A 13,603-nucleotide genomic window follows, 5' to 3' on the forward strand; every position below is an offset into this window, starting at 1 on the left:
ATACGTTTTCCGTCGTGTATTCTGATACCCCTAAATAAAATCCACTAACTCAGAGAGTCCTGGAGGCAGAACTCTCCAAGTTCGTTATTAGGATTACTTAGTGTGAATCCTAACGTCAGCATACATGCATGTGCGAATAAAGGCCTCAGAGGTTAGTTGGAGAACTTTGCTGAAAAACAGCTTCCTGAGGACAAAAGTACACAGCAACAACAAGTCATGGATAAAGTTGTGGAGAAAACTAAAGCAGGGTTAAGTAATTGAAGATAATCTCGAGTTGTTTTGCAAGAATGGAGTGGACAACAATTTTAGTTTCTAGATGAGGAAAGTTGATAGACTGATATCTCAAAAGACTTGCAGATACCGGTTCTACAAAGTACTGACAAAAATGCAGGCACTTCTTTAAGAACAATAGTATAAACAAGTCTTAAAACTACATTGTATTTTCCTTCCCCTTCATATGCACTACTTTATGTTGATCTTGCACACAATTTCTCCCAAAATGTGATGAAGTTTGTGGTTTTGACCTGTTTTGTGAAACAGTTCATTGTAGATCTTTGTTCTTGTTACAGTTTGTGATTGTTTTTCTCAGCAAGTTTTGCTTCCTGCTCTCCTCCCCCCTGCTCTCAGGTACTTATTATCGCACATCGTGTTATTATCTCCCTCACTATACGTCCATATGTTCTGTTGCTCTGTGTCAGATCCCCTTTGTTTATGTGTTCCCGCCATGGCAGTCGGGCAGCATTTTTTGTTGTTTCTCAATTCTTATACTTCCATTTGTTTATCTTTCAAAATAAAAGCATTTAGCTCCACTCTATGGCTGTTGAGCCCAGGCTTTGTGTCTTTTCTTAACGTGGATTATGAGTGAATGGAATGTGGCCTTGGGATGATTTTCTGCACGGCCATTGTCTAGAATTTGAAGGCCAGGTGTTGTTTGAGGTAATTTGACTGGTTCTTATGTAAGATTCCAGTTTGCATGTGCAGAAGGCAAACTACATTAAAAATATGGAAAGAATCATTGCAACTCAGAAACAAGGAGCAAATCATCAATTGCGCAAGGCAGTAATTAGATGCATTCATGACATTGCGGATGTGGCAGCTTCTGTGATTTCTTGTGTCACACTAGAATGTTTCAAAAGGTCACATTCAGCCAACCGATCCACTGAGTGCTCACCACTGTTTGGTGTTTCTCTATTTGTGGATAACGGCTCTCATTACGGTTCAAAAAACCCCAAAAGCTTTAGAAGCATCTTTGTAATCGTCTTCAGACCAAAGGATCTCAACGACTTTAATTTTCATCTGTTTTGTTGTTGTTGTTTTTTTTTAATTCAGGGCGAGTTTTTTAATGTGACGGGTTTTGAGATCTGGTCAGAGCTCTTCAAATAATATCTTACTTCTCTTTAGTAAAGATCAATCTATCATGTGGTCAATCAGAGGAAATTTATGATTTAACAAACAGCTATTCGATTTTTACAAAGGTTGATTTAGACAGCTTTTAAAAAAATAAAAATAAAATAAAATAAAAAATAAAAACCATCATTCCAAAACCAACTTTTGTAGTTACTTGGGTTATCTATAAGTAATTTAAAAAATATATTATAAAATATAATAAAATATAATATATCATAATTTGATAATCTGAAACATTTGAGTGAAATGGAAAAGAAAAACAAAATAAATATGTAAAGGGGCAAAGGCTGCTCGACAGCACTGTGTGTTGTTAAAAAATGAAAAGCTGCAGCGCAGCCTCCTGTTTGCACAGTATTTAAGTAGGAAGTCGTAACCAAGTAATATTAGTCAAATACAGCTGATTCAGTTGGCAAAAGGAAGAGAAAGCACCTCTATAAAAACTGAGGTTTTATCAGTTTTCTATATGCCACACAGATGGGGTTAATGCAATACCAGTGAGGAAGCATGGTGGTGATGATTTGGTCAAAGTACTCTAATGCCAAATGTGAAGTTGTGTGAACTGACATTTACTGTCTTGTCTAGACTTAGTTTAGCAGCACTGAGAAGATTTTAAGATGGAAGGTGAGGTTACTTTCTTTTTTAACATTTCTTCTTTGCACAGTGACTTTGAATTTAACCAAGCCTAATCACCATCAACTGAACAATATAACCTGTCTGACCACTTGCTGTCAAAACGTACTAGCTCTGTACAAATGATCCCTCTTGTCCCCGTGATGGCGACAAACCAATCATCTGTTTACCTTTGGAAAAAAAAAACGGTAGAGACATAGGTTTCTCATGGGATTGGATACAAATTAATGCTGGATACCAGTACTACCTGCTGCTGAGGAGAAGACATTTATATAGTGTGTGTACATTATCAGAGGTAATTCAAGTTAGGGATTCAAAAAGCATAATTTTAAATGTATGTTTTAGAAAACTGTTTCCCCATCTCTTGTCAGGCATGAAGATTGCTTCATTCAACGCACAGAGGTTTGGAGTGACTAAAGTCTCAGACCCAGATGTCCTGTCAACTCTTGTTAAGGTAAAAACAAAAATCAGACATGGCTACTTTCAGAAGCTCCATGTGTTTTATCAGGCAGCAGGGACCCTGTGATCAACTCATCACATAATCACAATTATATTTACAAAGAGCCTTTTAAATCTTGTCATTTTTGGAGAGCAGCCAGGAGTAGTTTTAAATCTGAAAATGAAAATTCTTCAAACTAATTAAGTGATAGTGTTTCGATGCTTTATGAAGACCTTCAAAGAAATAAATAAATAGAAACCATCAATGTCACACATTAGTCAGAGCCTGGGTGCGTTTTATTCCACTGTAGATCCTGTATTGTAACAGAAGCCTTTGCCTTTTATAGATCGTGTCTCGATATGACATCATAGTTATTCTGGAGGTGGTGGATGTGAGTGGGGCCTCCATCAAGCTGTTCCTGGCAGAACTGAACAGGTGACTGTATGTTTTTATTTTGCCCTTTAAGCCAAACTCACTTCAAGCCTTTGAGAGTAGAAAAATAACCGGCCGTCCTTTGAGAGTGTCTCAGGGTGAACACGTCCCACCACTACGCCCTGCAGCTCAGCGCCCGCCTGGGAAGGACCAGATACAAGGAGCAGTTTATGTTTCTCTACAGGTAAACGCCGTCGCCGTGTCGACTGTCTCAGCGCCGCAACACAGAGCTGTTTAAACGAGACATATTTATTCAACTTTCAGGGATGACATGGTGGATCTGATTGACTCCTATCAGTATGAAGACAATCAGGAGAACGATGTGGACGCGTTCGCAAGGGAGCCTTACGTTCTCTACTTCAAACCTCACAACACTGGTCAGCTTCTGCAGCTCGTCTTTTAACACAAACAGGCAGCGTTGTCAGAGTTCCAAGATTTAGTGGAGTCTGCTGCTTGTCTGAGTCATGGCTGCATGTCCGCGTCTGTCTCTCCTGTTTGAATAAAGGAGATTTACTTTGACGTATAAGTAGAAGGGAGAAATAGCAAGTTTGTCAGGTTTGTGCTCTCTCCTGCCACACATGTGCAGTTTCATGAATGTTACGTATTTGTTGCAGTGCTGAAGGATTTGGCGCTGATCCCAGTTCGTGCCACACCTCAGGACTCAGAGAAAGAACTGGATGAGCTGTATGATGTCTTCCTGATGGTCAGAGACAAATGGAAAACTGATGTAAGAATTTGAGCTCATTTGACACAAACTGTGCCGTATCACGGCGTTATCAGTGCTGCTAACTGATGTGAGATTTACCTCACATCAGTGAGCCACAAACCTTTTGGGGATTCTATGATGTAATAATATCAGACAAAGTAGCACAAAGCTGTAAAACTCAAGAAACCTAATCAGAATCCACATGTAATTTAACCTCAGTATAAATTAGTTAACTAAGACTGTAATGAAGACAAAGTGATGCAGCAGACATGTCAAAGATAACGTAAGGTGAGGTAATAACACCATAACCCCTTCCACAAAACACTTAGCGGCAGGTCTTGGATCTCTTTTCCATTTGTTTTGTGAACAGGTCAAACAGGTGAGGTCAGTTGTTCCTTTAACATGAACAGGGCAGATGGTTTGAGTTGATACAAAAGTGGATGGAACCAAACCAGGGCAAATCTGAAAACAAACAAGAGGCGGAGGCAGCAAAAGCTTTTAAGACAAATCAGATGTTTGCCTTCCACCAGGACAAGAACCTTAAACCAAAATCCTCCATGGGATGGTACTGATGTGTCAAATTCTGTGAAGTCATCAGGGCAGAGGTGGTTGATCAGCATCGCATTCCACACTTTTCATCTCTGTGTTGCGTCTCTCACTTTTTCTTCCACCTCACAATACACTACTTTGGATTGATCTATCACCAAACGCAACCAATAAGCACACTGAAATTTGTGTTTGTAATATGATAAAATGTAAATTTCAGAGGGCATTAATAATTCATAGAGCTCTGCAAGAAATGGTTTTATTTACTTTTATTTCCCTTTCTTTCTAGAACGTAATGATCCTGGGGGATTTCAGAGCAGACGGTGCCTCTGTCACCGACAAGCAAATGCAAAACATTCGAATACGCAGTGACATAAATTTCCACTGGCTAATTGCTGATGATGTGGATACAACTTCAGTGACAACAAATAATCACACCTACGACAGGCAAGGTTTATTTTTACAGAGCTTATGACAGGCATTGTGCCTTTGGAACACAAGCTTCAATACCCAAGCTCAATTAAGAAACCTTGTTTCTTATGCAGGATTGTTGTGTATGGAGATGATCTGCTGGCAACCATAGTGCCAAACTCTGCCAAGGCCTTTAGTTTCCAGAAAGAGTTTAACCTGACAGATAAAATGGTGAGATATGGCGAGTTTAAATAAGCTTTTCCTTATTTAAAAGCAAGAATATTTCCTTATTTAAAAGCAAGAGCTTTTAAATAAGGAAATATTTAAAAGGAAAAAAGTTTTCCTTTTAAATATTTCCCTGACTTAGTGCAAACATGCTCCACTAGGCGCTCAGAGTCAGCGATCGTTATCCGGTTGAGGTCGAATTGATCAGTGCGTCTCCTTTCTGGCTGGCAAGACGTGGAAACGCTACGGGATCAGTTAGCAGAGCTGCAACAGGTAACAATTCAATTGTAATTTATTATGACTACTAAGTGTTAAAAGGAAGGTCACTGAAGCTAAATGAATATTTACTTAATGATTGCTTCTTCTGAACTTCTGCAGTTGTGCTTGAGGGCGAGGCTGCAGTTCAAATATGTATGGAATTTGGGAGTGTCTTTTAACTTGGAAAATATTTAGATTTGTGATGTGTTCAGTTAAAAGTTGCTGTTGCATTAATTAGTTTGAGGATAGATGTAGATCATTGTGTTATCACATTGTCCAAATGAGTGCAGCTGTGCTGCATTTTTAGTTGTTTCCCCACTTCTACACACCAAATAGGTTGTTCACATTTCCCTGCAGAACGTGATGACATGTAATGGATATAAATTAACCATTAAATTTAATAGACACGAAACACTGACCTGTGAGGACTGGAGGTAACGCCACAGGTCCAAAGTGATTGTAAAAGCCAGTTCCTTCAGGTTCTGCATTTGTATATTAAAAATTCAAAGATTAAGCAAAAACTATATCCTAAAGCGAAAGTATTTATTAAAGGAAATACTTTTGCCTTACTTAACTTAAAGACTACAGAGAAAATGAGAGGGCAATAAAAACACATTATATGCTATAAACTCAAAGTTATTTCTTGTACTTCTTGAATAGGACACCCTCAATGAAACAGATAAAAAACATTAGTTTGGATTAGGTCCATGTTTGAATGATTTCAGTCAAAAGAACATGATTTATCAAAGAATTGAAAGTCTCAGGGAATCAGACCTTATCTTGTTTGAAAACCTTTCATAAAAGAAACAGATTATTTTGGGCACAAAATGTTGCAAAGAAAATAAAAGTTGAGCAGAACAACAGGACATTGCTCATAATAAGAACTATTCGTCTGTCAAAAAACTTTTAATTTTTTTGCACTGCAGTAAAAATCTGCATATTGTTTTTTTTTGCTCTGTATCTCTTCTTTACTGAAGTGGGGCCTTTCATACCTTTCATACCAGGCGCTTATGTCTGCTGATTGATTCAGCTTGTTGTGAAGGTGTAGTTGTCAATCAACTTGCTGCCGCAGGTTATTACGTAGAAATGAACAAAGAAAACTAATCAGAAATGTGATGTGGTTTTTTTTTTTTACATTGCTGGGAGACTGCCAGTCCTTCCACGCAGCCTTTCCAGGAACTAAATGAGCGGCCTAACAAGCTCCTATTTTTTATTTTTATTTTTTTGCAGTGCTACGGCATGCCTTTGTGTTCGGTCAGATCTGACAGGACTTCACTGTCACTATGCTGATCATATTTTTCATATTTTCTGATCACGACTAACCCAGAAATTAAAGTAAATAAAACGGATTATACATTTGGTAACTTTGACTTAATAGTATAAGTGATAATAAAAACCAGTAAAAATAGTAAATGCATTTGAACTTAAAAGCAAAAATAAAAACACAACTTTTTAATCACAGTGATGTTTTCCCTGTATTCTCTGTTCTAAGGGAGTTTGCAGGATGAAGTGATGAGCTTGCAGAAAGAAATCCTCCTGCTGCAGCGAGAAAAGCTTCAGCTTCAAATCTCCTATCTGAAAAAGAAACTTGCCTCAGTTGAATGAACGAAGTGACTAGAAAATTTCAAATACCACTGTTTCATTTAGTATGTAGCCAGAACATATGTGTTGAAATGGTTTTTGCAAATTGTTTGTGATTTTGTTTGGCTATTTAGTGTATTTTATTCTGATTCTTTTTTTGTTTTTATTCAAATACTTTTTACTTTTATATTATGTGTTTGCTTGCTGTCAGTTCAGTGCTTTTTAGAGAATGCTCAACTGGCTTCACAGTGGTACTTCCCAGAGTGCCTTTACTGTAAGTAAATACATATCACGGGGTGTTTGATTTAAAGCATTAGAAACATAAAGTGGGCTTGCAAAGTTGAAATATACAGTTAATCCCAAAATTATTCTTACTTCTGGCAGATTTGGATTTAAATTTATTATTAAACAAAAAAAAAATCTTATTTTTAAATTAAACTAGTCTCTCTCAAAAGATACAAATATATATTTAATTCAAGTTTAGGAAAAAATTGTCATGTCTTTAAAGTTTTATGATAGCCATGACTATTACAGCACCCAAACATGTCTCATTATTACTGACTAGCTTTGTGAATGTTTTCACTGGTAGTTTTATCCATTCATCTCTGGTGATGAGCTTCAGGTGTTTGAAGTTGCAGATCACTTTGACATCACCATAAGCTCCTTTCTCCAATTTTATATTAGATTTAAGACAGGACTACCACTTTGGATCACTGTCATGCTGAAACATCCAATATTTCCCAAGACTGAGTTCCTCTAAGACCGCCTGAGGTTCTTGATAATCTTGACACAGTCTTCCCGCTGCCAGTGACCATGAATTATTGTAAACATGCTCCTTTACTGTAAGTAAAACATATAAATAATTTATGTGTTTGCTGGGACATCTATATTGACCACATGAAACAAGCTGAAGTTAACACATTTGCTGTAAGTCACCAAACAAAATGCTGAGCATAATGTTCCGATCACGTTCATTTGTAATTGTTCACAAAACAGCAAGAAAAATAAAGATAAAAAAGGAAAATATATTTAAACAATAAATAGCCAATATTTTATACCTATATCTTTTTTGTCTTTGCACAATTGTGTTTTTAAATCTTGAGGATGATTCAACGCATTGACATGTGATGCATTCAAGCTACACAAGTTAGCTCGAATATTTCCAAATTACAGAGAAAAAAAAACTCGGTCAGTTAAATTAACTCTTGTAAAAAATACTGTGTTAGTATTTAAATAAAAAGGTACAAAAATTTCGAAATCATTTGTAACATTACCGTAGCATTAACTACACTTCTCACATTTGTTCTTGTCTCGGCCTCTCGGGTTACTACGTTTCCGTAAGTCAACTGAAGTAAGCTTGGTAGTCACGTGACTGGCCCCTTTAACGAAAACACAGAGGCTGCAGCGGCGATTTGTCAACAAGGTGTGAGACACTGTCAACTTTCTCTTCGTCCTTCGAGCTCCACCTGCAGCCACACCAAACCGGCAGACAGGCCGTCTCAATGCATTTCAGAGGACCGAGAACTCCGAGGCGGCCATGGATGTGTACGACTTGTTTAGTAGTTGCAGAAAGGGCGACATTTGTAGAGTCAGGTAAACAGCGGCTCTGTTAACGTCGTTTTGGTTTGCATAAACATTGTTTCACAAGCATCTGCTTCATCAGGCTGACACCTGACATATATGTGCGATAAAAGAAAATAAATAATTAGCCCTGTCCTGTCCCGCTAACTGCTGTTAAACGATGTTTTTGCTCGGAACCAGAAGCGGAAGATTGCTAACATTAGCACCGATGACCCAGCTTGTCAGGCTAACGTTTGTAGGTCAGAGTTTTTGTGTGCAATATTTAACATTAAAATCTTTAATATTGCTTGCTGTATTTTGCAGCGATATACAGCATTAAGTCTTTTTCTATAAGATACATTTTCGCTTTTTGTCTTAAAACATTTATTTGCTCAAGCCTTTTGCACGTTCTACTCTAATTAAACTATCTTAATTTGTCTATTTCAACTGTGGTTAACGTATCGATTTCTTGATATTGTGTACAAGTACAGCACTTTGTGGACCTTCGGTTATTTTAAGGTGCTTTATAAATAACTAGAAAGACACTTTCACCCATCAGATGAATACTAACAACGTGCACAGCTAAGTCACTATTGCTGATGTAATTTTACTTTATGGGTAAAATAAGAGTGAAATATGGATTTAGTACTACTTTACTGTCGTTTGGAAAATACTTTATTTTTGATCATGTTAAAAGAACCCAGACAAAATAAACAAAATGGCATACAACTGAATAGTAAATCCTTCTCCAAGTCCACACCGTAAAACATATAAAAAGACTATCATTAAAATATAAACTTTGTGACCATTACTTGTAATAATAGTAATGATGATGGTGATGATGATAATAATAATTATACAGAAATTACATTAATAGAAATGAATTTCAGATTAGTGGTACAAATAAAAATAGACATTTCAAACAAAATACTTAGATTATTTTTTCCTTGCAAAGAAACATTACTTTGTTGCATTTCTTGTATTGTCTGTCTCAGATTAATTTTTTTCATAAATTCTTTTGTTTTATTGCCTATAAATAAAACCTCTCCCTCACTTAAAACGGAGGATAAGGACTGATGGTAAACTGAATATGTTCACAGATCAGGCTTTATGGTTCTCTTTAAGGTACCTTGTTGAACAAAGGGATGTGGACCTCAATGTGAGAGATAAGTGGGACAGCACACCTTTGTAAGTATGTTGTTTGCAGACCTGCAGTTATTCTAATGCTATTTTCTACAAAGCATTATCATAACAGTATCCTAAGAAAAAGAGCTGCTTTTCCTGCAGGTACTATGCATGCCTCTGTGGCCACGAGGAGCTGGTCCAGTACCTGTTGGCTAGTGGTAAAATTGAATTTTCACTGGATAAAGTGAGATTTTCATAATAAAAGGATGTTTGCTGAAGGATTCTAGATTTTGATTGTTTTTTTTTGTTTTTTTTTATGTGGATTTACTTCCAGGGGCCAAGTGTGAAGCCAACACATTCGATGGTGAAAGATGTGTGTATGGCTCCCTGAACGACTCAATCAGACGCCTGCTCAAAGATTACAAGTGCGTCAGCGTCCGTGCCATGCAGCGCAATGATTTTAACTACTTCCTACACATGTAAGTGTGAAGATTTTCTCTTTTTTAGGGTATTAACTTAGCTTTTGGGGGGAAAAAAACACAAATATATTACTAACGCTTGCAAAGGTAAAACAGTTTAGTATAAAACATATCCCTGCTGTTTCCCTTCAGGTTGTTAGAGCAAGGTCAGCACAGTGATGTCAAGTTCCTGGTTCATGGGCAAATGTTTGCAGCTCACCGGTGTGTTCTCAGCGCACGTTCAGAGTACTTCACCGAAATGTTTGAGACAAAATGGAAAGGAAAGAACCTTATAACCCTCAAACATCCCTTGGTAATTTTGAATTTTACTTAAATAAATAAATTTGTCTCCTTCAAGTGATAAACTTTATTTTATTGGAACAAAAACTGTTTTGATTTTAGATCAATCCTGCAGCCTTTGGAGCAATTCTTCAATATTTTTATACCGGTGAGTGTTTTTTTTTTTTTTTCTATTTTCATCTATGCTATATTTTAATACAAAAGAAAATAGAGACTGAAATAAATAGAAAACAACCTAATTAACTCTAATTAGACTAATTTAAAAAAATGCCTAACAAAAAAGTGTGAACTTTATTAGTTGTTTCATAATGTTACAGGACGAATGGATATTGATATAAGTCTGGTGGAAGACTGCAGGCGACTCGCTAAGCAGTGCAAGATGGCAGACCTTATGGAAGAACTGGAGAATAAATGTAAACAGGTCTATGAATTTGGTAAGACTGGTAGTTAATATGTGCATTGTGTAGTTCATAATTCATATTGCTGATTTATCTCTTTCTTTTTCTCCTCTGGAGCTTTGATTGTTTTGGTTCACCATGAATTATAATCTGAAAAGGTCTCTTTTTCTTCTCCTGTCATTTTGAAGTGTCCAACAAGCCTGGAACCTGTGTCAAAGTTCTTAGCCTTGAGCCTCACACCTGTCAGCTCCAAGAGGAGATGGCCCAGTTGGCAGACTGTGCACTACCCACTGAACTAAGAGTGAGACGCTAAACCCAGTGAAATCCTGATGCTAAACACAGAACAACTGCTACTTACGTACTCTTCTTTCTTTTTGCCCCAGGTTGGATTTGGTGAACTTCCCTTTAACAGGGTTGATCTGTTCCCTACTTACCCTGATATCTGTTTCAGAGTGGAGGGTTTCGATTTCTTATGTCACAAGGTAAGGAACTTCAAAGCCCACAAACGTGAATCCAAACCCTAAAATTATTGTTCTGGTAATGTCAGATTTTCATAATGTGTGTTTTCAGGCTTTTTTCTGCGGGCGCAGTGATTATTTTAAGGCCTTACTGGAGGACCACTTCAGTGAGGGCCAGCAGCTGCAGTCGCAGCCCAGCACCCCGGTGATAACGCTGCACAACATCTCCCATGAAGTCTTTATTCACGTCATGTATTACATCTACACTGATGACACAGAGGTGTGTGTGTGTGTGTGAATACAGTCGGAAGCTTTTAAAGTGCTGTGAAAAAGAATGATCCATTTATTCTGGTTTAAACGTTTTAAATCATCAACCCAATTTTATTATCAGACAAATTTAAGTGTAGTTATGCCATTTTCTACATAGGATTTTTATTTTTCAGGAAATTCATTTATCTGTTGAAGTGGATTAATGTAATGTTGAAAAGTTTAAAAATCATTTATTAAATTACCACAACAGTGATGTTTTCCATTCAGCGGGATTGCCAACACTTTTCTTTTAATGCGCTCATCTTTAACGCTGATCGGTTCTTCTTCCCCGTCCAGCTGACGATGGACAGCGTGTTTGACGTGCTGTGCGTGGCTGACATGTACCTGCTGCCGGGGCTGAAGCGTCTCTGCGGGAAGACGCTCGCCAAGGCGATTTGTGAGGACAACGTCCTGCACATGTGGAAGACGGCCAAGCTCTTCCGTCTTTCTCGGCTGGAGGATCAGTGCACGGAGTTCATGGCAAAGATCATTGAGCGGGTAGGCGTCTTTGTGTGACCCTCATCGTGGCTCAGTTACCTGTGATTTCAAACCTGGGTGTTACTGACTGTGGTTTGTAATGTTTACTCCTTGATTCATTTAGCGAGGTCTGAAGTAGCTGACGGTCATTTTGAGAAAAAGATAAAATGATGATGAATCTAAAATTAATTAAGGCAAAACAGAAAAATATATTAAAAAAAATAGAACTGTGATGCTTTATGGCACAGCTCTAGATGATCAGGTCAGACACATCCAGTTCCTCCTCCAGATGCATTCACGCCTGTGTACCTGCCATCTCTGTCCACAGCTGGTGGAGAAGGACGAGTTTGCCGAGATGATAAAGGAGGACGCTGCGTCGCTGGAGGAGCGACAGGAGACGGACTCTGTCCCTCTGGTGGATGACATCCGCTTCCACATCGCCAGCAACGTGCAGACGTACAGCGCCATCGAGGAGGCCAATCAGAAGCTGGAGTCTCTGGAGGAGCTGCTTTCCAGCATCAATATTGACTGCTGAGCGGAGTTCATCATATTCGTCTATCTGGTGCAGAAATGTTAAGGTCGTTTTTGGAGGGAATCTTTAGTGAGGTGAGAAGAAAAACATATGCATCTTTATGTTTACAGGTTCTATTTCATTTACAGCGTATGGCACAGATTGTACCGTATGTGAACGGAGGTGGTTGTTGGGGAGTTAACTCATTTCAAAGGAAGTCCTTACCAAACAAGAGGAAAGTTATCTGGTTCGTACTGACATTAAACTCTGAGATTGGCTGCGAAGAAGAAGGGTGACATATTAATAACAGAATACTTTTGCATTATTCATGCATGAAATTAAAATGATCTGCAGCAGCTAGATTTAATGTAACGTTTTTCATGTGTATCATGTAAAACGTCAAGAAATTGTATTTTAATGCTTTAAAGAGGCAACATGGAGAGCATGTATTGCTCTAATTCTCACATTTCAGAACAATGTGGTTAAAAAAAATCTTTCCTCCCTTTACTAGTTCAGATAACTTCCTGTTAGTCTTCTGTTTTATTAAATTGTGTTTTGTGGTTACTTGAAAGTATTTTGTGGCTCTCCTTCACCTCACTGCTCGAACTGTGGGATTCCCTCTGGTATCTTTACACATATCACCCTCTACTCCACTCTTGCACTTTGCTTCAGCTGAACATGGAGCTTATTTTTCCAGCAAACCCATTTTGCCTTATGTGTGTAGCAAGTAAATAAAATAAAAGTTGTGAACAGTGCTGTCTATTTTTTTTGTTATCTCCTGTTGTAAAAATATTTTCTCGAGGTCTTGCATTAGAACTTGCATTATTATTTGGCTTCATAAATGACTAAATCAAATTTTTTAGTAGTCTCTTAGACATTCATCTTACTATGCTGGTTAGAAGTTTATTTACAATTGTCAGCATGACTGTCATTAAATTTAGGCTTTTAATTATTTCTACTGTTCTTTCAGGGAAGAATTATGCAATAAACTTAATCAGTTTTAAAAACAAGAACTAGATGCTAAAGTTGCAATTTATTTGTCTTTGCATTTCTTTGCAGAGTCAAAATAACTATTCTGTTTCAAAGAAAAAAGTCAAAATTTTGTGCATTTCTGTTAATAATAAAGGAGATTTGATGCAACATAGGTCACCTTCCGGGAGGAGTTCTATTGGCAGCCTGAAGATGGCAGCATTTCTTATTTTATCTTCAAGCGCAGCCTTTCAAAGCTTGTGGGCTTCCTCTCAGTAGAGTGGCTGCATTTAAGACTTCACCATGTTCTGTGAACCAGGGTTTTATCCAGCCAGGACTCTGGACTCGTGGGAATGTTGTCTGAAAGGAGTCATTTCACAGTCATTCACAATCTTCACAAGTT

The 13,603-nt window shown here is 37.7% G+C and overlaps 2 protein-coding genes and 1 long non-coding RNA gene across 4 annotated transcripts; 2 read left to right on the forward strand and 1 right to left on the reverse strand.

The window, feature by feature from the left end:
• The first annotated feature begins 2,081 nt into the window (after nucleotides 1–2,081).
• Nucleotides 2,082–7,698, forward strand: LOC106905577 (deoxyribonuclease-1-like). The gene is made up of 10 exons (XM_014970474.2): nucleotides 2,082–2,332; nucleotides 2,409–2,491; nucleotides 2,823–2,911; nucleotides 3,006–3,092; nucleotides 3,173–3,285; nucleotides 3,523–3,635; nucleotides 4,450–4,607; nucleotides 4,706–4,802; nucleotides 4,958–5,069; nucleotides 6,547–7,698. Exons 2-10 carry the CDS (start codon nucleotides 2,411–2,413, stop codon nucleotides 6,657–6,659), a joined length of 963 nt encoding a protein of 320 aa, XP_014825960.2. The 5' UTR covers nucleotides 2,082–2,332; nucleotides 2,409–2,410; the 3' UTR covers nucleotides 6,660–7,698.
• Nucleotides 7,699–8,005: 307 nt separating this feature from the next.
• On the forward strand, nucleotides 8,006–12,983 carry abtb1 (ankyrin repeat and BTB domain containing 1). 2 transcript variants are annotated; one of them, XM_014970487.2, is made up of 12 exons: nucleotides 8,006–8,228; nucleotides 9,321–9,383; nucleotides 9,483–9,538; nucleotides 9,655–9,799; nucleotides 9,932–10,091; nucleotides 10,181–10,226; nucleotides 10,396–10,512; nucleotides 10,665–10,777; nucleotides 10,860–10,958; nucleotides 11,047–11,214; nucleotides 11,541–11,741; nucleotides 12,049–12,983. In XM_014970487.2, the coding sequence occupies exons 1-12, from the start codon at nucleotides 8,173–8,175 to the stop codon at nucleotides 12,253–12,255; spliced, it is 1,431 nt and encodes a 476-aa protein (XP_014825973.2). In that variant the 5' UTR covers nucleotides 8,006–8,172; the 3' UTR covers nucleotides 12,256–12,983. The 2 variants fall into 2 exon arrangements, with proteins under 2 accessions (XP_014825973.2, XP_014825974.2); XM_014970488.2 differs by lacking the exon at nucleotides 8,006–8,228 and having other exon boundaries at nucleotides 9,330–9,383; nucleotides 9,483–9,564.
• LOC148158432 (uncharacterized) lies at nucleotides 11,255–12,167 on the reverse strand. The gene is made up of 2 exons (XR_015763812.1): nucleotides 12,030–12,167; nucleotides 11,255–11,780 (listed from the first exon to the last, which is right to left on the reverse strand). It is a non-coding gene; the product is annotated as an uncharacterized LOC148158432 (long non-coding RNA).
• Nucleotides 12,984–13,603: the final 620 nt, after the last annotated feature.

This window comes from Poecilia mexicana, unplaced genomic scaffold (assembly GCF_051168715.1).
Source record: "Poecilia mexicana isolate PSO_F unplaced genomic scaffold, ASM5116871v1 scaffold_7, whole genome shotgun sequence".
In the NCBI taxonomy this organism is placed as follows: domain Eukaryota; kingdom Metazoa; phylum Chordata; class Actinopteri; order Cyprinodontiformes; family Poeciliidae; genus Poecilia; species Poecilia mexicana.